This window comes from Otolemur garnettii, unplaced genomic scaffold, assembly GCF_000181295.1.
Source record: "Otolemur garnettii isolate 467f Iridium unplaced genomic scaffold, OtoGar3 scaffold00165, whole genome shotgun sequence".
Taxonomy (NCBI): domain Eukaryota; kingdom Metazoa; phylum Chordata; class Mammalia; order Primates; family Galagidae; genus Otolemur; species Otolemur garnettii.
Window position 1 is genome coordinate 938,750 of NW_003852560.1, and position 23,062 is coordinate 961,811.

Sequence of the window (23,062 nt, forward strand, 5' to 3'; positions counted from 1 at the left end):
TCTTATACGTGTGTCCTGCCCCCAAGAGGTGGGCCATAAACCCTGACTTAAGTGGGCGCACTCCCATCCCCCTTCCTCCTGTCCTCTCCCTGCTCCTTCCATCCCTCGCTCCCCACCTTGAATTGATTTGAGTTTTTCTCTTATGTGGGTGTGTATTGATTCATCACTGGCTTCATGAATATTGAACATTGAATACACTGGATTCCTGCTTCTCCATTCTCATGATACTTGACTAAGAAGAATGCTAACACAGTTTTTAACAGCTAACTGACACCCATCCCCTGTGACTCAGCCATGGTCTCCTATGTATAAATAATTGCATTTTACAGAGACAAATCTACAGAAATTCTTGCCCTCCTGCTTATATCTCTGCTGTTTCTTTCTTTCAGTTCAAGGTAAAATGTCAAGCATTTTTCTAGAGCCAACAATGTGTAAAATGTTTGGAATGCCTTCCTGAAGCCTAAAAAAGAGCATTTGTTATCTAGGTCATTTTAAAATATTATTGCATAATAGAATCCTCCAAAAGTTGAAAAGGAATGTTTTCTATAGAGAACTTTACCACCTAACACTAGGGTTTTTTTCAATTAAGCTCAGATATTTAACTCCAGGGTTCCCCCCACACCCTTTTTTGAGTGTGTATGTGTGTGTGCAGGTTTTTTAAAAAAATCCTGGGGCAGCGCCTAGGGCTCAAGGAGTAGGGCACTGGCCCCATATATGGGGGGTGGCGGGTTCAAGCCGGGCCCCAGCCAAAACTAAAAAAACAAAAAAACCTATTTTCAAAGATTAATACAGTCATAGAAATTTCTCCCATTGTTTGAGAAGAAATGCAATGTCATGGGTAAGAAAGCAAATTCTGAAGGTAGAGGACATAGGTTCTGATGGTCTAAAGCTACACTTTGTAATTGGTACATCTTGAGCATGATAGGTCCTAACTCTCAAAATGCTTAACTCCAAAACTAGACGTCACCCACTTTCCAGACAAATTCCAACTTAACACGCTCTTGAAGATCAAGCTCGTGCTATCTGGAGGCTTAATTCTAAATGTCTTAAAATGGTTTGAGAGTAACATCAAATTATTGTTGGTGTGTTTAAAACCAGAGAAATAGAGTCATTTCTTAAAGTAAATATTTTCTTGAAGCAAAAATGAAAATGGAACATCCAAGAAAACTCTCAAATAGCTTAAAACACTATACTTAAGTGCTATTTCACTGAACTAGGAAGATCAAATGACATCTAAACTCCCTGGGTTGCAGTAGACCAGTGTAGAATCTCCCTAAATGGGGCCAAAAGTGAACTGGATGAGCACATTTTTTCTTTGACTTGTCTCCGAGCATTCATCATCAAAAGAGAACATTGTGGATCTCTTAGCATGTCATGAAATATTTACTGAATCTGTCACTGAATACATTACAAGAAGTACACAAATGTGGAGCTTTAGCAATTAAACAGCACAAAATTTACTTTTGGATTTGTTCTCTGTGCAAAGTGAATGTGGATGACAATTTTCCATTTAATTTGTACCAAAGAAATGATTCATCTGGGCAGTCTGCACCCTGTCTGTACTTGTAAAGGCCAAAGGTATCCAGGACAATTACTCGGTCTTGAAATGCACATCATCTACTTTGGGGCTGAAATAATTTGAAGAGATAACAGGTTTATTTATGTTCTAAGATGAGAAGTTGATCTGAACTTGATCAGATCTTGATCTTGATCTCATCTTGATCAACAACTTGATCTGAAGTTACTTTATGACTTCCATTTAATCAAATGCCATTTCTTCTAAATGGCTGGATGTAATTGACCTCCTCCATAACTCCCAAACAAATTTAAACATGGACCCATGAATGAGGCAATGTATTTGAAGATCCAAACGTCCTGTAAACATAAGGTAGTCCCATCAGCGTCATTATTACCATTTTTAGATGTTACCAGATTTGTTCTTTAACCACATGTGATATTTTATCATAATATATTTTTTTTCCTGAGAAATCATGAAACCTCACCTCAATCATTTTTCTTTTTTAGGAGCACATTTACAAACTGATGAAAAGTGATTCATACCCACGTTTTATAAGATCCAGTGCCTATCAGGAACTTCTACAGGCAAAGAAAAAGGTATTGGTTTTTTTGTGACCTTTTTTGACCTAGTTCTCAGTTGTGATTATTTGGAGTAATTACCTCTGCTGAGCCCAGGGTATTGAACAAATGGTAAGTGAACATATTCCAAGACCCTCCCTCAAACCTTTGCTTTTTATCAGGGCCATTTAAGTTGTTTTTGTTTGTTTATTGCTTATTGGTTTTTTTTGTTGTTATTCGTTTCTGCTGATGTTCATGCTTTACAAGTTTAGTAGAAGCTATTTTCATGTTTCATGTTAGTCGTCTGTATGCTTAGTGTAAGAAAATCAAAAAGTATACTAAAAAAAAGAAGGGAAAATGTCATTAGGTCAAAATCTTGAAGACAGTACAGTTTGGGGGGTTTTTTTGTTTTTGTTTTTGTTTGTTTGTTTTTGTCTAATAGAGCAAAATGTAGGTTTTGAGATGCAGCCTTCATAATTAAAAATAGACCCACTTTTTTCAATGATAGCTGCAAAGTAGTCATGTTTCCTCTGTATATTTTCATTTAGCTTTTGTCATGAATCACTTAGTGTCCCTACAGTGAATTGAACACACCTATGATGGTCACCAAGCACATTTTGAGAACATCCTAGCGGACCTCATTATTCAATTAAGTCTCATTATTCATATTTCACATGATCGGTATAACAGGGATGGAAAAATGTGGCCTCGAACAGCAACATTAGTCGTCATTTTTTAATGTTAAAATAGTCTATGGCTTCTTGAACTTCTGAGATTAAATTATAATTTTGTGTGATTCATGATCATCATTTAGGCTAATGAGATTTCTGAAAGGCCTCTGCCTTCGCAACTGCAAATAGATGCTGCAAGTGGCTGCAAGTCTACACGGCAGTTCCTAGCCACAGGGGACTGTTGAGTTTGAATTTTAGTTAATTAAAATTACATAAAATTCTCACCACATTTCAAGTGCTCGATAACCGCAGCAAGAGCATTCTCTACTGGACAGCAGAAAGGGATGGAATTTCCCTATTTTCAGAAAGTTTTATTAGACAGCAATGCTTTATAGAATGATGTTATCAACAAAAGTCTAGCCCTGGTGGAAAATTATGAGGTATTTCTGAAGATATACCACTGGGTTTTCAGATATTTAGGCTTTGCAAATGTCCGTATAAAAACTCCACCTATATACTTGATTTCAGCTTAATGTGATTTAGCTTGAAATCACACCATTTTGTTTGTACCAGAAGAGTTTTTGGTGTCAGCACTGATGAAAAGACAGCCCACAGCCTAAGGCCTTTCTTGGCAGTTCTCCTACCTCCCCGGGCCCTGTAATTTAGAACATGGATTTAGCATCGCATCATTTCATCACCCTGTCTTTTTCTGCTCTGTTTTCCTTGCTTGCTTTCTTTTTTCTTTTCTTCTTCTTCTTTTTTTAATTTTCCCTTATTTCCCTTCACCCTTCCCTACCCCACATACGTAAGTCTGGAAACTCAATGGATCGCAGAACATCTCTTGAGAAATTTGCACAGAATGTGGTAAGTTTTATTTTTTGAGGAATTACAAATCATGAAGTCCGGTGAAATTTTTTAATTTCCCTATTCCTAGGCCCTTGTCCACCTTGTGTTCTTTGGTGTAATAGCAGAAGTATTGCTTGTATTCAAGTTCAGAACTTCATGCTTCCTACTTATCTATCTTATCCCCTTCTAGAATAGAAAAAGAGTCATACACAAACGACTCCATGTGTTGAGCTAAAGTTTGGAAAAAAGTACATTCCCATATATAAAATGAAGGATAACAATTTCTCTTTATATTTTCACATTTATTCCCTATGTCCCTTTCTTTATTGAAGATAGTGCATGTATTTCTAAGCTCTTTCCCTTAGCTCTTCCTTAGGCTTAAAAGACTAAGACCAATGAGGGTTCTGTGCCCGCCACCTCTGCAAGGAGAAATTGATCTATTGAGCAGCTTAAAGCCAAAGACTTGCCATGAATGGTGGCCGGTGACGTGCCCCACCAGAGACACACTAGCATGCTTCTCTTATTTTTAATCTTTCGGGAAGGTATTGAAAACTGTTGCCTAAATCACCTATGGTTTTCCAGCCAGTGTTTTCTTAGTATCTTGCCATGTGTTTTGATGATATCTATTTGTTTGTGGGATCTTTTTGTGTGTGTTGTGCCAGTGCCTATGGAACTTTCTGACATTGTGTAAGCTCAAACTAAAGCCTTCAACACATTTATTTTTATAGGGCAGAAACCTCCCTATTTTCCCATGCCATAAAAACTGTACACCAACACTGAGGGCCAGCACTAACCTGTTATGAAAAGAGGTAGAAAAATCTTGGTTTCTACTCAAGTTCGTCCGCATTGTCTGTTGAGTTGTGTGATTCGCTCCATGCTCCTGTGTGTGTGTGTGTGTTGTGGCTTTTGCTGTGATGGCCAGTTAAGTGGAGTTATGTGTGTTGACATGTAAGCAAACTGGATTCAACAAAGTACAGTTTTTGTTTTCAGCTTCCTTCAAGGATCCTTGTGATGGGGAATGTTAATCAGTTCTGCTTTTGAGTTACCATGTGACTGTATACAGAGTATTTGAAAGACTTTAAATACCAATATATACTTTGAACATTCAATGTGATTGCATGAATTAAAGGCATGGAAAATGAGGAGCTCCAGGAATTAATTGCACTACAAAGTTTACAAAATATTGGCTGCCTCTATTGGAATTTTGGTCCTTTGATATAGGATTTTCTTAAATATGCCTTATAAGTCACCATGGGGAGGTAACAACAATGTCAAAAGAAATTCCCCCAAGATTTTCCTGGAGAAAATGGCTACAGGATAGTGCAAGGTACTCTGTAGTATTTGAGGATTGTTTCAAATTAATCCTTTTCTAGCATAATGCTGACAGAATATTGCTCTTGAGATTGGAATGATAATTTCTGTGATGTAATTCAAATAGTAATCAGTTGAGGAAGATGGAAATGAAAAGCCAAAAGGCTGTCTTTCCTCCAACACCATCCCCAAATCTGACCCCCTTCTCCAACTCTTAAAATAGCACCACATTGTTCCACACTGCAAAATTTAAGAAAGAACCAATAAGGGGAAGAGAGAATTGATCATTCACACCTTCTATCAAAATTCATGCAAGTGTCCAGGATATTCCAAATATTGTGCTATGTCTTGAGAACATAGAAAAGGTAAAGACTATGATTGCAAATGTTTAAACAAAAATGTTATTCTGTACGAGGTAAAGATAAAACATTTTAACTTGGTTTTAGAGTGGGGAGGTAGGGCCCCTATGTAATCTGAGAATTCCCCCCCAAAAGTCCCATTGAAGTGGATAATGAGGTTTTCCCAAGGCCAAGAAGGGCAACCACCCTTTTGAAGAGAAGGGGAAGAGAGGCTGGAACTACAAAATGAAAAGAAGCTAAATAACATTCTCTTTCTCTCTCTCACGCACACATATACATACACACACATACACACATGATATATCAATAACCTTCAGACACAATTGTTTAGTGTTAATTCCTTTCCATCCAAGAAAACAAAAGGTAATATTTTTCATTGAATACTCTGTTTTGGTGTTATTCTGAAGAAATGGGGTAAGGAAATTAGAAAGTTTCTCTGAATTTCTTCTTTGTTTGGTATTCCTCCATTTCGTAATAAGTTTAAGAGTTACCAGTTGTGTCAGGCATCCTGAGTATTTACATATTAAATTTTATAGTGCCTCTTCATAGGGGCAATAAAATAGTTTTAACATAAGATCAAGAATAATTGATTTTATTATAATAGGATAGATTTAATGGAGGCGTCTTAGGTAGTTCTGGTAGATAAAGGAAGACTACAAGATTCATAGCACCCAAGAGAGAATTGTAACAGGGAAAATGGATAAGTAAATGTGTAGGGTATGAAAAGAGCTGGAAAATGAGATAACAGCATCTCACATTTATTGAGTACCTGCTGTGTACCAGGCTCTGCACTGGGCAGTTTATAGTATTATCTAAATAAATTTAATCCATACCCTGACCTTATACGGTAGGTATTATTATACTCACTATTTTACCCATTTTCTTGGTTAAGAAAACTGATGGCTCAGAGTTAGGTCTTTTATTGGCCTGGAGTCACATACTGAAGAAGGTGGAACTACTCACAAATTTAATTTATTCCCCAATTCTGTTTCCAATGATCCACCCCCCCCCTTGATACGCTTCCAATCGCTAGATGATAAATAAATCTTGCCACTTGACGGTACCCTCCTCTTCAGCCTGAGTCCATTTCCAGTTCATGTTTATTTTACAAAGTTTATTTACATGTTCCAACCATGTGTCTTTATAACTTTATATCATTGTTTTTCTTTCCTTCACTCTAGAGTCAACAATGCTTCATTAGCCAGTTTCCCCCAATAGTGTTGGAGCTTTTGTTAGTTCCCCAGACTAATTAACTCTTGCCAGCATCTTAGAGTATAATTATATAAAATAGCTAAGTGTTGCCCTGCATCTTCCATTTTCCAAGGGCAACCACCTGTGTGTGTGTGTGTGTTTGGCATAGTTGTTGTTCTTACACACCTTACCATCCTGGGAGGTATTGAGGAAGGTATTACCTCTTTTTCACACAGGAAAAAAATGGAAGAATCATAAGATGTAGTCAGTTCATCGATTTATCACTCAGTTGTTGTGTGGTAGAGTCAGGACTGGAGGCAAATTCTTTTTTTTTTTTTTTTGTACTTTAAATCCATCACTCTTTATAGATAACTCTTATTCTTTCTATTACACCCCAAATAGGTGAGATAAGAATCACTCACATTTGTGTAATGTCTTCCCCTTGGATAGTTGGATCAAGAAATCTCATTTCCTGTTATTTACTCTTTTATTTCTGTATTTTCTTGCTATCAGAGAAGTCTTTTAAGGTCAGCTATTATTCAAGAGTTACTACATCCTCTCATGCCTTTAAGTGTTATTCTTATTAAGTTGACTTTATTTTCCTTCAGAAAATTTCTTATGCTTTACTAATTGTAGGAATCAATTTGATGATGGCCCTTCATCACCATCATCAAATCTGACAGCATCTTTCCAATTGTTAAAATAATCACAGCATCTGTGTACCACACAAACCTTAGAAAGAAACAGATAAGAAACAAGGAAAAATCAGGGTGGGAAGATTGATCAGCCACACCTTCAATCAAGATTCATAAATTGAATGCCAGCTGTGTGATTGACCCTCCTCTCTTAAGTTTGTGTATAGTAGAAATTAAATCAGCCTGGCTCTGGGATAATAAGTATTGGATAATGTCAGTGTTGAATTCACAGGATTTCACCTAACCTCACCTCTTCCAGAAATATTTTTAGCCTATCTCCAGGAGGACAATTACCTACAGAGGCTTTAAAAGAAGAAGTAGAACAGTTGTGATGGGCCTCTTTGGCTATTCCAGCAGCTCTGTCCTGGTGCTAGAGCATCTGGCTCTATAGTTCTGCTCTGAAAATTTCAACTAATGACCAGAAGTTGTGCAGCTTCGATGAGACTTTGTCCAGTAGATCTCTTTTGGGATCAGTCTGTAACTGAATAGCTCAAAGGTTGATAAGAATGAATATAAATATAAGTCCTCCCACTTATTTGGTGGTTCATGCCAGTAATCATAGTATTCTGGGAGGCCAAGACAGGAGGATCCCTTGAGGTCAGGAGTTCTCAACCAGCCTGAGCAAAATAAGACCCTGTGTCTTCTAAAAAGAGAAAAAAAATAGCTAGGCATGGTGGCACTCACCTGTAGTCCCAGGTACTCAAGAGGCTGAGCCAGGAGGATTGCTTGAACCTAGGACTTTGAGGTTGCTGTGAGCTAGGCTGAGGCCATGGCACTCTAGCCCAGGAGACACAGCAAGACTCTACCTCAAAAAAAAAAAAAAAAAAATGAGGGATATAAAATACTTAGCTCTTTTAGAATGTTCTTTTGGTTAAGTAGAATTAAATTATATTTGACTAAACTAAGCCTATGATAGAGTCTCTGGTTAACGTAGACATACACAGATTGTATGTATGTGTATGTAATATATAAAGCCTAGGCCTGGGAGTCTGATGTGTTTACACCCAGATTTAGAACCTAGTCCTAGATTTTCCTGCCATGTGAATTTTAAAAAAAATACTTAAATTTCTGAACCTCAGTTTCTTCATTAATTTCTCTACTCAGTTCCAATTAACCATTCATTCAAATACTTAAAAATGGGAGTATATTTAAGGATACTTTTGAAACATGTTTTATTCACTTAAAATACATTCTAAATGTCTTTCAGGTCATTTAATATTCTTCTACCTGATTCTGCTTATTCACCGCACAAAATTTCTTTGAATGGCTATGCCCCATAATGAATTTTTCTAATTTTCTATTGATGGACATTGAAGGTGTTCATTATATATTTATTCCTTGCTACGTAGGTCAAAGTATGATAAACAACCTCCATGTTTCATGTCTATTTTCTTCTCACAATGTATTTCTAAAAATTTGAATTTCTCAGCCGGGTGTAGTGGCTTGTGCCTGTAGTCCCAGCTACTTAGGAGGCTGAGGCAAGAGGATTCCTTAAGCACAAGAGTTTGAGGTTTCTGTGAAAGTGCCCAGGCCGACAGAGTAGCACTCTGTCTTAAAAAAAATATTTATCTTTTTCACTCTCTCTACTTTTTGCAGTTTTTTTTTTGGCCAGGGCTGGGTTTGAACCCACCACCTCCAGCATATGGGGCCAGTGCCCTACCCGTTTGAGCCACAGGGGCCACCCCACTCTCTCTACTTTTTTCCTTAATGTAATAGTATACACTAGAGGGAAAAGTAATTTATTCTGGCAGGGGGAATCAGAATCTGGACTCCTAATTTACAAAGCTGGTTGTGTTACACATTAATAACAGACCTTCCCTATCAGTCAGTCCTCAATCATTGGAGAAGTGTAGTCGCTTTTTGGGAGACTTACCTTGTTCTGTAAGACACAGTCAGAGACTCCAAGGGCTGTTTCTAATCCCTGGTGAAATGATTTTGAACTTGATTTTTTATTAAATGTAAAATCTAGTCTGAAATTTTCCCTACATACTCTAATGACCCCAAGACTGTGAACCTGGAGCCATGCTCTCCATCCAGTCTGAGAAATACAGCCCTGCCCAGTTATGAAGAACAGAGTGGCATAGCAGGAAATAAACCCTAACAGTAAGAAGTCTACCAGGACAGTCCCTGGACTGCACATTCCAGACACATTTGGGCCACACTTGGGTTCCATTTGTGCTTGAGCCCTGTCACTCCTGGTTGACCCTGTGGACTTTGCTCTTTGGGCTTACAGACAAATTAGGGTAGATAGGCTGTACTGGAAAGGACGCAGGAGCACCTAAAAAATATATATGTGTATATGTGAACTTGCCACTGGGTTTGATCACCATGAACAATATTTAAGGAAAAATAATTTAGAAACTGGTCGTTGAGTTGTCATACCATAGATATTACCAGGAAGCACGTGAAGCGATCTAGTCAAGGACCAGCTATTTTCTCTTTCTTTTCTTACAGACTGAAACCCATCACGTTTATTATTTTGTTGTTGACGGATAATGGCTATCCTTCTTATTTTATTGAAAACTGGTTGTGATGATAACTGCTGGAGAAAACAGTTCCCCTGTAGCATGGTGTAAACGGATTGGTGTGAAGTGTATTAGCCGTGTAGCCTAATTTAGTTGGGATGAATATGTCTCATTTTTCCTGGTAGCATCATTAGTTCTTAAGTTGCCACTCAAGATCTGTAAGCTGTGAATTGCATAGTGGGCCTGCCCGTGGACTATCCAGTACAATCCGGGGGGGGGGGGTTCCTAAACAATGCTGCAGAGTGCTGAGTAGACAGACAGCCTCCCCTCACCCTGCCCCACCCCCACTCCCTTCCCCCAACACCCTCAACCCCCCTGCGAAACATTCCCTGTTGCTGTACATGCCAGAGACCGAAGTTTCAATAGCGTTTCCCAGAGTACTGTTGTAATGAACAGGAAGCCTTGGGTTCATCCTAGTGGCTATGAGACCTCAGCTGGCTATGAGACCTACGCTTTTTTCTTAAAGCAACACAAGAGTAGGCTGTGAGAAGAGTTCAGACCTAAGCGAGCAACCTGCCCACTAAACTTGCTCTATGTGGCAGGTGTATCAAGGAATATATTCAGGCACTACTAGATTCTTTATCCAACAAAAACAAGTTATTGGGCACCTAGCGTGGGCCAGGCACTTTGTTCTTTATCTGGGGATGCATAGATAGTAAGACAAAGCCCCAGCTCTTAGGAAGCTTGTACTTTGGAGTGTGTGTGTGTGTGTGTGTGTGTGTGTGTGTGTTTAAGAGACAGAGTCTGGTGCAATCATAGCTCACAGCAACCTCAAACTCCTGGGCTCAAGCCATCCTTCTATCCCAGCTTCCCGAGTGACTGGGACTCCTGGCTCTTGCCACCACACAGCTAATATTTAAAATTTTATTTAGAGCCATAAACATGGCTCCCTATGTTGCACAGGCTGGAAGGACAGATGTGAAGACAGATGTAAGCAAACACGACTCCTTTGGGATGCTACCGACACTTGGACCTACCTTGGTTTATGTTTCTCGTGAAAGTTGACTGTCCTGTGAACAGAACCGTCTTTCCACTTGCTTCCCACTAACTTCCCTAAAGTAAATCGTCATTGTCTGTCTTAGAGCAGTACAAGAGTAGTTTGGGAGGAGGAGTGAATACTCAAGCAGGTGGCCTGTGCACTAAATAGTTGGGGCAGCTGACCCTGCAGGGGAGAGAGAGAGCAAAGGTGACAACAGAAAGGGCAGATTTAGCGACTGGACAGATTCAGATAAGGACTACAAGGGGAGGTTCCCACGTAGAGGAGCAGAGTATGGGAGAAGGGAATCGAGGATGTAGCCATCTTCCTCTACACAACAGGTGAGGATGGCGGGCAAGCGAGGAGAACTGGAGGCAGGAACATACGGTTACAGGATCAGCAGCTACTAAAGTAATCCACACACAAGATGATACCAACAAATTTTGAGTAATGAAACAGAAGAAATAGAGGAGGAAGAGGACTTACTGTAGCATAAGTACAGTTACCAGAACATTTTGAACCAAGTTTACTGGAAGAAAATAGCAGAAAAATAAACTTCACATTGTCTCACATAGAAATCATAACATTTGGGTGACAATTAACACATGATGTTGCATTTCACCTTGACTTTATGTAAGCTATTCCAACTTGAATTATTATCCTAGTAGGATCTGAACCTGAAGGTACGAAATTGTAGCTGAATAAAGCAAAGAGATACAGGAATGTGTGTGTGTGTGTGTGTTTAAGTTCTTAGCATTTCAAAATTCGGCAAAGTTCCTTGCAGTTGCTTACCATTCCATCTCAGTATCAACCTCAGTTGCCTCATGGAATGAAATAACATTGTCTACAGCAGTGGTTCTCAACCTTCCTAATGCAGTTCCTGTGGGTTGCTACCCATAGGTTGAGAACTGCTGCTCTAGAGTTAAATAGAATCTCATCAATTGTCTAAAAATAATGTATGGGTGCATCTTTTTTTTTTTTTTTTAAGAGACAGAGTCTCACTTTGTCACTCTCAGTAGAGCACCATAGCATCACAACTCACAGCAACCTCCATCTCTTGGGATTAGGCAATTCTCTTGCCTCAGCCCCCGGAGTAGCTGGGACTACAGGTGCCCACCACAACGCCTGGCTATTTTTTGTTGCAGTTTGGCTGAGGCCATGTTTGAACCCACCACCCTGGGTACATGGGGCAGATGCCCTACCCATTGAGCCACAGGCACTGCCCAGTTGCATTATTTTTATATATTTGTTTTAAGTAGCTAGGAAAAAAGGGAATGGAAGTCAAGTTGATAGACATTATGCTTATCTTAATGTCCAAACTTAATTTCTACTAAGTGTATTAGCAATAAATATTATTTATTTCTGGTCCTGAGGTTACTTCCTAGGCAGCTCTATATCATCACCAAGCCATCTATTTCTTTATCTTGCTTATTCACTCTAAAGACACATGTAGCACTATACATGCCCAGAAGCATTCTTTTATGGAACATCTTTCAGAAAAGAAAGTCATTTTTATAGTGATGAGAAACCATAGGTATCATTTTTACTTTTCCATAATTTGTGCTAGAACTTAGAGGCAATAACACTAAAAATGGTTATTTAAAGTAGCTATACAAAAGAAAGTTTTATCTAACTTGCCTACATCTATAAGCTGCATATATTATATCTGTAGAAATTCTACTATATTTTTCATATGTTTTTGGCAGATACTACACGGTGAGCCTAGAATGGACAAAATCCCAGGCCTCCTCCACTGTGTCCCACACTTTGATTGTTGTTGTCATTGGGTTTCCCCCCAATGGTTGGCATCCAAGAAGGACCAAACAGTGAAGAATCCTAACTGCATCAGAGGCTATTCCTCATATAGGCTGTGGCAGTTACTGGAAATTTTAAATTCAATTTCTAAACTGCCCTGGAAAATAAAAAGTTCACTTATTAAGTGTTTCTGCTTCTTCAAGTCATGCTGTTCTTATTTTGGTATTAAAGATCTTTTATTCCCATCTATTTCATTTTATTTTATTTTATTTTTAGTTTTACATATACACGTGTTTACTAGGTTTCCACTTTTTCCCTTCACAAAACCAAAAAGGCTTAAAATTTTACAACGATAACAATGTTTAAGAGAAGGACTAGAAACAAAAACCTCGTAAAGAACAAACGAAGATAAATAACATTCAGAAAAGAAATCAGACAATTGCTGTGACGAAGTATTAAGCCATAATAATAATAGTAATGCAAAGAAAGTAACATTCACATTGTCAAATAAGAGTATGTCTATTACAGAATGCTTGGACTCTGAGGTTCAGAGTCAATCAACATCAACATCAATTATGTTGATATTCTTATTTTGGTATTAAAGATCTTTATTCCCATCTATTCCATTAGAAAATAAAACCAATAGATAGGGCTTCTTATTACCACAAGGGAATAACAAGCACCCATTACCAAGACTGCTGACTTCAAGTATATTGACTCTATTGCTTGTTAGTATCTAATGAGAACATATCTGCAGTGTGAGATTTTAAAAGATTATTGGGAAGTCTTTCTTTTTTTCTGATTCTAAAATGTAGGTTTTCAAGGGTATTGGGAATGATGAAAGTTTTGAAGTCTCAGAATTGGATAGGAACTTTGAGGCTTCTATTCCTTCAGATCCAATCTTCAGCCCATTGTATGAATCTTTTCCGAAGGCGGGCATTCAATCACTTGCCATCTCCTAAGTTTCAGAGATTAGTATCCTTAGACAACACAGGCAGTCCATTTCATCTATCAGAAAACCCTTATTTTGGTATCATCCACTTTCACGTAACTTCCAAGCATTGATCCTAGTTTAGCTTCTTGGAGCCATGCAAATCAATAATATAAGCCCTTTCTCTAGATGACAACTGGTGAATCTCTTGAAGGCGTGACTTACCCAATTTTTTCTTTTTGTTTTCCTTAGTTAAAAATCTCTCTAATTCACTATTTTTCTAAGTGTAGTCCAACTACCGCTACCTCACAATCACCAGGGGCTTGGAAAATGCAGATTCTGAGTTAGAATCATATTTTCTCTCTTTCTCTCTGCTTAGCAGTGGTTACAGCCGTCTCAAAACAATATAGTTTAAAGATGATGACCTAGGCAGAAGCATTTGCACCTAACCACTCCTTACCGAACGTCAGTGGTTCTCAGTTGTGCTGCGTCAGAATCACTGGAGTAGCTCATTGTAACACAGATTGCCAGTCCCTACCTTCCAGAAAGTCCCTGCCTTCCAGAAAGTCCCTGCCTTCCAGAAAGTCATTTTTTGGTGGAATCCCATCAAACAATTTTAATTTTTAAGCGGTTCCAAGTGATGCTGATGTTGGTTTTAAGACCCCACTTTGAAAATCACTGCCCTCGACAAACCAATGCTTTCTTCTCTCTCCACGATGAATGTGGAGACACCAAGATGTCACTCTCCAGTGGTGTCCCCATACTTCTGCGACCAGCCAATTCTAAGAGTTGACTGTGTTTGTTCCCAGAATGGTGTATAATTCAATTCACGGCATTTTTCACTTACGTAATTTATTAAAATATTTTATGACTGTTGAAATGCATGAGAAGAAAAAGATATTTCTAGGAACACTTAAGAAAACTTGATAAAGATACTTTAAATATCACCATGAAATTAAATCTGAGTGAGTGAGGCTTGCATTAGGAAAGTGGGATTCTGATCTTTTCTCATTTAATAATTTCTTATTCTTTCATCATCTTAGTCTCTCACCTTCTACATTTTCTCTAGTTCATCAATAATCTCCTAAAATCATAATTGGATGTAAAATTTGAGATGAGGCCCAATAGCACAGAGTAGGAACATAACCTTCCTGCCTTTGTATCCTGTAAGTTTTAAATTCTAGCCTGAAAAATCCATCTGTTTTCCTACACCAGCCCCCAGCCATAGCAAAATGTAGAGTTGTTTGGGGCTTAAAATAAATTAAAAAAAAAAAACAAAAACAGAACCTTTTTTTTTCATGTGCTGAGTTTGCATCTCTTGAATTTTGTCTTTTACTGCTAAATATGCTTGTTTGTTGTTTACTTGCTGGTTTTAGTTTACACTGGTTCACCGTTCCACTCAATTTCATCTTGTGAGTTACAGTTCCTTTTTACAGCTAATTTCCTTTACAGTAATTTTTTGGAGTTATCTCTTTGTCATCTAGTCTTTTAACCAAGATTATTAAGTTTGCATTATGCATTCACTTTATCAGTAATCATTCACATCACTGATTAAAATCCCATAAAGAACAGGGAGGGAAGCAGAATTTTGCTACTCTAACAGTCAGCACACCTTGAAGATAGTTGTTTGTTTAGCCATGAACCTCATTTCTCTCTGTCTCATCCAGAAATACCAAACCCCTATCCTCAAGTCTGGTAAACTCCGTTTAAAAAATAAGTAAATGAGAATATCCATGACAGACAAAGAGCTGATTTAGTTTATAAAGGGAGCTCTTTGCAAACAAGTGAGCATAGCAACATACCACTAGAAGAATGAGCAAAAGACACAGGCGGTTTTAACAGAATACAAATAGTTGATAAATAGAGGAGAAAACAGAAAGAACACGTATTGTTATTAATAGCCAAATGTAATCCAGAAAGCAACAAAATAACTTTTCTCCAAACTAGGTTATTTTTCCAAAGTAATTATCTAGTGTTAGAAGGAGGTTAAGAAAATAGGTGATCTACTACACTGTTCATTAAAGTAAGCTTGCTACCATTTTTCTGGAATAGAAATAGACAGAATATGCTAACAACCTCAATAATCTATCACTTTGAACTGTAATTCAACTACTGGTCATTTGATCCTAAGAATTCCCAGATGTTCCCACACATATAAAAATTTTTATTCCATCATATAATGCAGATTCATGGAACAAAATCTGAAAGTCCAACCACAGTGAATTTCTTAAAACACATGAACACATGTCTCCTGATGGAATATTGTACAGATATAAAAAATAAGATTTTAGAGCAGTGGCTTTCATCTTTCTTTTAAAATGCTGCCCACATTTAACACACATTTAACCAGCTCATGATACATGTGTTTTGTGTGTATTTGTGTATGTGTGTGTATATATAAAAGTTACCATATAAATTGTACTCATGTATGTTCGTGCATGTATAGAAGTGAAATAACGTTTCACAAACAATACATCCCCTTATTATGTGCCATGCGCTCTGCTATTTTCTGATCTAGTCTATAATGGGTAATTTTTTTCTAACTTTTTTGGTTGCATCTCTCTAAATTGATTTCCTTACCAACTAATGCGTTGAGTTTGGAGAACAATATTATTTTTCCAAAAACATATGCTACACAGGTAATTAATCAAAATAGAATCATTTTAATGTATACTACTCAAAAAGCCATAATGCTATGCACAGTACAGTTTTAGTCTTGCCAAAATATTTTTAAACATGTATTTTTACATTAAAAAGTAGGACATACTAGTGTATAAATAATAGTGTTTCAAGTAGTAGTTACTCCTTATATTTTTTTGTTCTCGTTTTTCTCTAGTGAAAATATTTTACTTTTATTATAGGAAAATACTTTTAACTAAGGAAATAAAAGTAATTGTCTTTCCTTTTTTCTCAATTCTCACAGGAAGCTAGTGTCCTGTACTTAAATGTACATATGTACATAAGCTATGTCTTTTTATTACACAATACTAGAATTTTTTTCAGCATTTGACATGAAATACAATAGCTACAAAACTAGCAGCAGAGTCCTCTTTCCTTTTTCCTTTCCTTCTTAAACCTCAACAATTTGAGCTGATCTTTAACATTTTAAGAACTCCTACAGTCTCCACAGTTTTGCAAAAATTATTCACTGTGTTTCAGTAAACTCGGTTGGTTTGATTTAAATCAGGGATGAGCTACAAGAATTGGTTTGACTTAAATCAGGGATGAGCTTCCAGAAGCCTAGCATAGCTTCAGTTCCTTCTTACCACCATCAGAGTGGAAAAGACATAAACCATGTTAGCCAATTAGTCAACGTTAAGGATTTGAACAGGGTCCCTCATCCTTCATCCTACCATGCCTCTCCTCCCCTGAGTGAAAAGTTACTTAAGCCAAGACATTCAAATCTGATTTCTAGAAGCTTATTCCTAAAATTAGATTCCCAGACAAGGAGTTCAACTTCATGTAAACAACCAAGTCATTATTTGGGGGCATCTATAATATTAATGTTGTTTAACAGCTGTGGGTTGCTCCACCAGGCCAGGTGACTTACAAAGCAATGCCAGATGGCACACAAATGCACTGGTGTGGATTCTGTGGGAAGGAATTCAGAGAGTTAAATGGCAGCGTTTAGGGGGTGGTTAGAAAGCTTCAGCAAGGAAGAGAGTCTGAAGATCATCTCTGATGAGAAGGTAGAGTTTGCTCAGACAGGTGACTCTAGCTGAGCTGAATAAACAGCAGATGCAAAGGCTGCCAGAGAACCTCAGTGCAGTGGACAGTAGTTGTTGAAAGGCCACAGAAGTGAGGTAAGAAAGGATTTTGAAATCCAGTTATGTGCAACTAAAACAAGGGCATTTTTCAACATTAAGAATAGAAGAACAAACAGATAGCCTCTTTTAGTTCAGACTCTCATGACAGCACTCCCTATTGTAGGTCTAAGGGCATCTCCTGACCACCAGTGGCCGCCATTTTTATTACATAGTTGTGGGGCTCGATGTCTGGTCTGACAACCGGGTCACATTCACCAGTGGGAATGGCAGCAGTAAAAGTCCCCTTTCTCGTTCCTAGATCCTTCCCATGGTCTCTGCAGCCTACAAGGTGTACTAGAATGTACTTCTGAGTCTACAGCAACACACAGGAGACATTTGGAGGCAATGGAAGGAAACAGGCAGGAATTGTAAGCGAATAGCTAGAGTTGAGATGTTAAATTTTTTGCAAAAAAAAAAATTTGAAAGGCACTTAAAACCCTCTACTCTTCTCTATAAGCTCTTTCATGGCCACCTTCTAAAAATATACCCCATCATTTCTTCTCAGTCGCAGTACTGTGTTCCGGAGGCTGGGCAAGATGACTGTGTGTTTTTATGATAGTAATAAAATAAGTGGGCTTTGTCAGCCCAGCAAATGTAGCTTCTCCCCACTTCCTTTGTGGATTAGGGTCTGCAGGGGAGGTGTGAAAAGTTGCCTCCATTTCCCTAATGCCCAAGGATTTCAGGCTCTAGTTAAGAGCTTGGCCTTTATGTAGATTTCTTCTGACTTAGGGCTCCTTACTGTCAACTTGCTATGATTGCTTTAAATGTAAGAATATTTTTTTCTCTACCAAGGGCGACAAAGTCTGTCTAAAAAAAATAATAATTTTTTTTAAACTGGGCAAAATCTATAACCTTGATAATTCATTTGGAAAAGTTAAGGACAAACATGTGAGTTGCTATTTTTGTTTGGGGGATTTTTTTCCCTACTAAATATAACAAAATTTCTATGAAGAATTAAAGTATTAGGAAGGAATTGGTTTGGCTGAGGTGAAGTTTTACTGTGAGACACTAGAAAATTCTTTTTGTTTATATGGCAGTTAGTGTATTATAGGTCAGGGAGATGCTCTGTATTCGCTTAAGTCTAAATAAACCTAAAGTCTCAGGTTTATTCTGTCCTGAAACTGATCACATGCTTCCTTCTCTAGCATACTCTCTATTAATTAGATATTACAAAATCTTTAGTATCTTGAGGGGTTTTGGGTCATTGTTGTTGTTCATCTTTCTCTATAAATTTCTTTTTCCACTATAATCTGTTTCCTTTAGAATCTGACGGGAAAGATTTAAATCACATAACACATGTGTAATTATGCGGTTAAAAGTAAGTAGTATTCATGCAGAATTATTGAATTACTTTAAGCGATTGATTTTTAAAATGCAACTGCTAAGAGTTTATTATTCCTTTTAGTTTCTAAAATTAAGACTTTAGAACTAGCTATAAAAATTTCTCAGATTCTTCAACTTGGAAAAATTATAAAAAGATCATTGGCAGGGACTGATTTCATACAGCTTCCAAGAAACTTCACTGAAAATGATTGTTAACAAAATAACTGTCATGCAAATATCACATCAATGCATATTTTCCTGGATGAAGGGATCCATCTTCTTTCCAATTTAATACTTTCTAACATAGAAAGCAACTGACAGGGTACTCACACTAGTTTCTTGTTGCACTAGAGTAGGGCCTTTCCATGTTCCTTTCCAGCATACAAACAAGGCTGGATTTGCACATGGTTTGCAAGTAGATCTAAGTGTCTAAATCTTCAAATCTAGATGGCCTCTTGAACCCTGTGGGGCACTGAAGTTCTCTTTGCTGTTAGTTATTCCCAAATTTGCTTTTTGATTGTCTCAATAAACAAAACAAATATCCTTACTGAATGTTTGTTATGTCTGTATCACACAGAGTTTTATTGTTTGACTATATTGAGATTCACATGTATATTTTCTCATTTTTCTCATTGTTATTTTGTTATCACAAGCTCCTAGATTTACTATAGGTCTATATTTCTTGGCGGGCTTCTATGAAAGAATGGTTTTTAAAATTATTTCTTGGGACAAGAGCTTGTCAAGCTAAACTTATGCCATATACCATTTTTGATGAAGTCCGTATCTACTCCTGGTAGCTTTGAGAATATTTGAAGAAATGAAGTGAGAATATTTGAAGAAATGAAAAACAAATAAAAAATATGGAAAGAGAACATTGTTTCTTTTTACTACGTTTATAAAGATGACAGTAGTCTCCATAGTCCAGATAAAAATGACTGTATCTGAGATTCAAATCTGAATGTAGCCATTTCATTCTTCTTCTAAGAATTTTGAACCCAATCACATTATCTGTAGTTTTAAAAGAAACAGCATTATATCAACTAAAGCATCTTACCTTTAGTTGTCTACTATACAAATTCTCTCTTGTTCCTCAACCAATGTGGAAATTCCCTTCATCCCACAAATGGCATTAGAAAGAGTAAGCACTTTTTAAAGATAAGTTAGTCAGTTGTAGAATAAATGTATGTGCACATAAGTATGCATTCGTGTTAATAGCCCAAAAACTACAGTAGTAATTATAGGAAAAATTATAATCTTTAAGTATTCAAAAGTATTATTGATTCTAACATTATTTAATTAACTTAATTATCTTGGTGTAGAAACACTATATAATTTTAGCTTTTGATTCATTAGCAGTTTTCTGCCTTTCTCAGAGTGAGAACAATGACTTTGCATTTGATTATCCTAATGAAGAGAGCATATACTGGTAGCATTACTAATAATAATGCTAATAATAGTGTTAATTTGAGTAACAGTAATCTGAGTATGTGGAATGTTCCAAGAATATTTGTAAGCACTTTACTTGTATCAGTCTTCAGAACATGCTTTAAAAGAAGGTGCTAGTATTATCCTCATTTTATGGATGAGGAAACAGATACAGTATGTTGTTCCATTGTAGTCTGCTGTAGCAAAACCTAGCAGAACCACATCCCTTGAGTTTCTTTCATAAGGGCACTAATACCATTGGTTAGGGCTTCACCCTCATGACCTGGTCACCCAAAGGCTCCAACTCCAAACACCATTACACTGGTGATTAGGTTTTCAAAATATGCACTGTGTGTGGCAGACACAAGCATTCAGACCAAAGCAGCCAGGGAGTGCATATTTTGTTTATAAAGTAAGGTCTCTTTTTCACAAATTGCTATTTACTTTATTGTTTTTCCTCCCACAAAGTGACTAAGGCATAGCCTAGTGGAACATGCCTTTATTAAATTTTAGTGTCTTCTACTCTTCAGTTGCTGAAAGCTAAATTGTAGCCCCTTTTTCCCAATTAAGAGAAAAACAGGAGACAATGGTGCTTGGTTTTCAGTGGTCCTGTTCATGTCAACAAAAGGGCCCTTATCAGTAATTATATGGCATGTAGAGAATGATTGCTTATGGAATTATTAATCATTACTTAAATATATTGTCCTGTTCCCAAAGTGTGGCTGCTGTGATCTGAATGTTTGTTCCTCCAGAAAAAATTCATCTTAAATCCTAATCCAGTATATGGATATGGGTAGGGTCTTTGTGATTAGGTCAGAAAGGTGGAGCTCTCATGAATGGGATTAGTGCCCTATAGGTCCCAAGGAATTTACTTGCTCCTTCCATTTTGTAAGAACATAAGGAAAGTCTATCATTTGTGAGCCATGAAGAGTGGTGCCCACACCACTACAGGCATCTAGACATAGAACTTTCCAGCCTTTAGAATTATGAAAAATATTAATAAATTTCTGTCGTTTGTCAGCTCCTCAGTTTTTGTTTTGTTACAGAAGCCTTCCTGGACAAAGGCTAGGAGTAACCATTTCTCTCCCAACACTACCCACCCCTCTATCACACTCTGAGCCAATTAAGTAGTCAAGACTATTGCCATGACTATAACTTATTACTAAGATATATTTTGCAAAAAATATTTTGATTTTTGCCTGGTTATCTTATCCCCTGAGAAATAACAAAAATCCATTAAATGAGTGGACTACTTATTTTAGTTCTAGAACATAAAATGAGAGATGAAACAAAAACCACCAATCAATATTTGGATCAGACACTTCAATTTCTTATCTCTTTAGAGTACTTGTGATTTACTGGAACAGTAATCACTTTCAAGATTTTCGAAAAATGAATATGTACTCTATGTATTAGCACAATATGTGGAATCAGAATGTATCAGATTTTTCTGGGGTTGAGGTTGGAGGAAGTCAATGAAGAAAGGAAAGGGAAGACTTCAAGAGTTTGAAATAGGCAACAAATAAACGTTTGACTTCAGATGTGTAATTGGCACCTTTTTCTCCATATATAGGAGAAGGGATAGACTCAATCTTGAGTTGTTACTAATGACACCCTGAAAAATGCATTTTATATAATTAAATCATATCCTTTACATTTTTAGAAATTTATAAATGCAGCAGTAATTTCAACCGTTGAACAAGAATGCATTCACATTGTTGCCTTTCGGAGTACCTTATTAATATTCGTTGTAACATCTTCATAACCAGCTGGCATCCTAGGTGTTGCCTCATTGCTAAGCCTTGATGGAACGTTCATGGATATGTTTTATGATTTGCTAATCTGTGCTGTGAAACCATCAGTCTGTTCGCAGTGGGGAGGAAGAGGGTGTGAGGGGAAGGAGGGTGGCGGGAGGGAGATGGCTGTGTTTGATGTGTCAGTGGAGGGCAGGAGGCGGGAAGGAAGCCTGCTCATAAAGTTTGATAAGATGTATATAAAGGGTTCAGTTTTGACCCTGGCACAAAAAATCAGTTGCAATAAATAGATGATACCCGTGAGCAGGTTTTCAGTGATCATACTTGATTTTCTTTCTTTTTTCTTGTTTTGTATTTTTTTCTCAGGGGAAATCTCTCACGTCAAAGAGGTTAACAAGCCTTGTTCAGTCTTACTAAAAGAATCACCCTGTAGCATGGAAGCAGATCGGAGTCATTGCACATACATTGTAGCTTGTTGTTGTCACCTGGCACAGAGGACATTAGACCAAGACGTTGCATGAGCAAAGGACCTGAATTGTTATTTTTGTGTGTACATTCCACCCCCAAGGGACTCTACCATCTCAATGCATTTCAAACTGTTGTCTGCTTTCTTTCTCCTTCTACTAAGCTAGATTTGTGTCTTTTCTTTTTGAACAAGTTCAAGTGAGGTAAAACTTTTTTTTTTTCCTCTCTTAAAGCTTCTGCTAGACACAGTTCACTGAAAATTCAGTCATTCACGAACTGGAAGAATTGTAAAAGAAAAAAAGCATATATCAATAAGTATACACACGGCTTCACATTTATTAAACGATAAAGTAGCACAGAAAGTTTCATTTCACCAGTGTACTCGCAGTCAGAAACCAACCCATGTCTTTGTTGTATGTACACTCTCGGTTAATGTTTCTTGCATTTATTTTTATACCATATTTAAAGAAAAAACACCTTTTACTCCAAATGTATTAAAGTTGATCCCTTCTCTGTAAATTTGTGTATGTTTATATTGTTGTTTTATCTTTCATTAAAAGATGCAGAATCTCATTGCTTTTGTAACTTTTGACTTCCGCACTAACTAAAAAGGAAAATGCTGAGAAAGTGCCCACAGCCAGAGGGCTACTGTGTAGGCTGTGACCCTGACGCCCGTCTCAGAGTTTCAAGGCAAGCTGAAATAATACAGCGTCTGGAAGCAGATTGGAAGTATTTCACTTGGAGGCTCACCTGAGACCACTAGCCTGTTCTCTTCTCCTGTGGAAGAATAACGCAAACTGACCTACCACATTTTCAAAATTATCTAGCAAGTTCTTTCTGCTTTGTTATGAAGATGCGTTTCCATGTTTTGACAAGGAATATTTTTGTAATAATTAGATTTGAGTGTGACCTGCCAACTCAGGTACTGATTTTTTCCTTGAAACACAACTCTA

General features: G+C 37.3%; 1 protein-coding gene across 4 annotated transcripts in view; it reads left to right on the forward strand.

The window, feature by feature from the left end:
* The window catches only part of RGS7 (regulator of G protein signaling 7), a 462,295-nt gene extending 439,613 nt beyond the window's left edge, over window positions 1–22,682 (forward strand). For 2 of the 4 annotated variants that reach the window (XM_012811568.1, XM_012811569.1), the window contains 3 exons: window positions 2,026–2,115; window positions 4,322–4,402; window positions 22,011–22,682. In XM_012811568.1, coding sequence (XP_012667022.1) covers window positions 2,026–2,115; window positions 4,322–4,396 — 165 coding nt within the window. In that variant the 3' untranslated portion in view covers window positions 4,397–4,402; window positions 22,011–22,682. Of the gene's footprint in view, window positions 1–2,025; window positions 2,116–3,557; window positions 3,612–4,321; window positions 4,403–22,010 lie in introns of all 4 variants that reach the window. The other 2 variants (XM_003800080.2, XM_003800081.2) reach the window with 2 other exon arrangements.
* The last annotated feature ends 380 nt before the right edge of the window (window positions 22,683–23,062 follow it).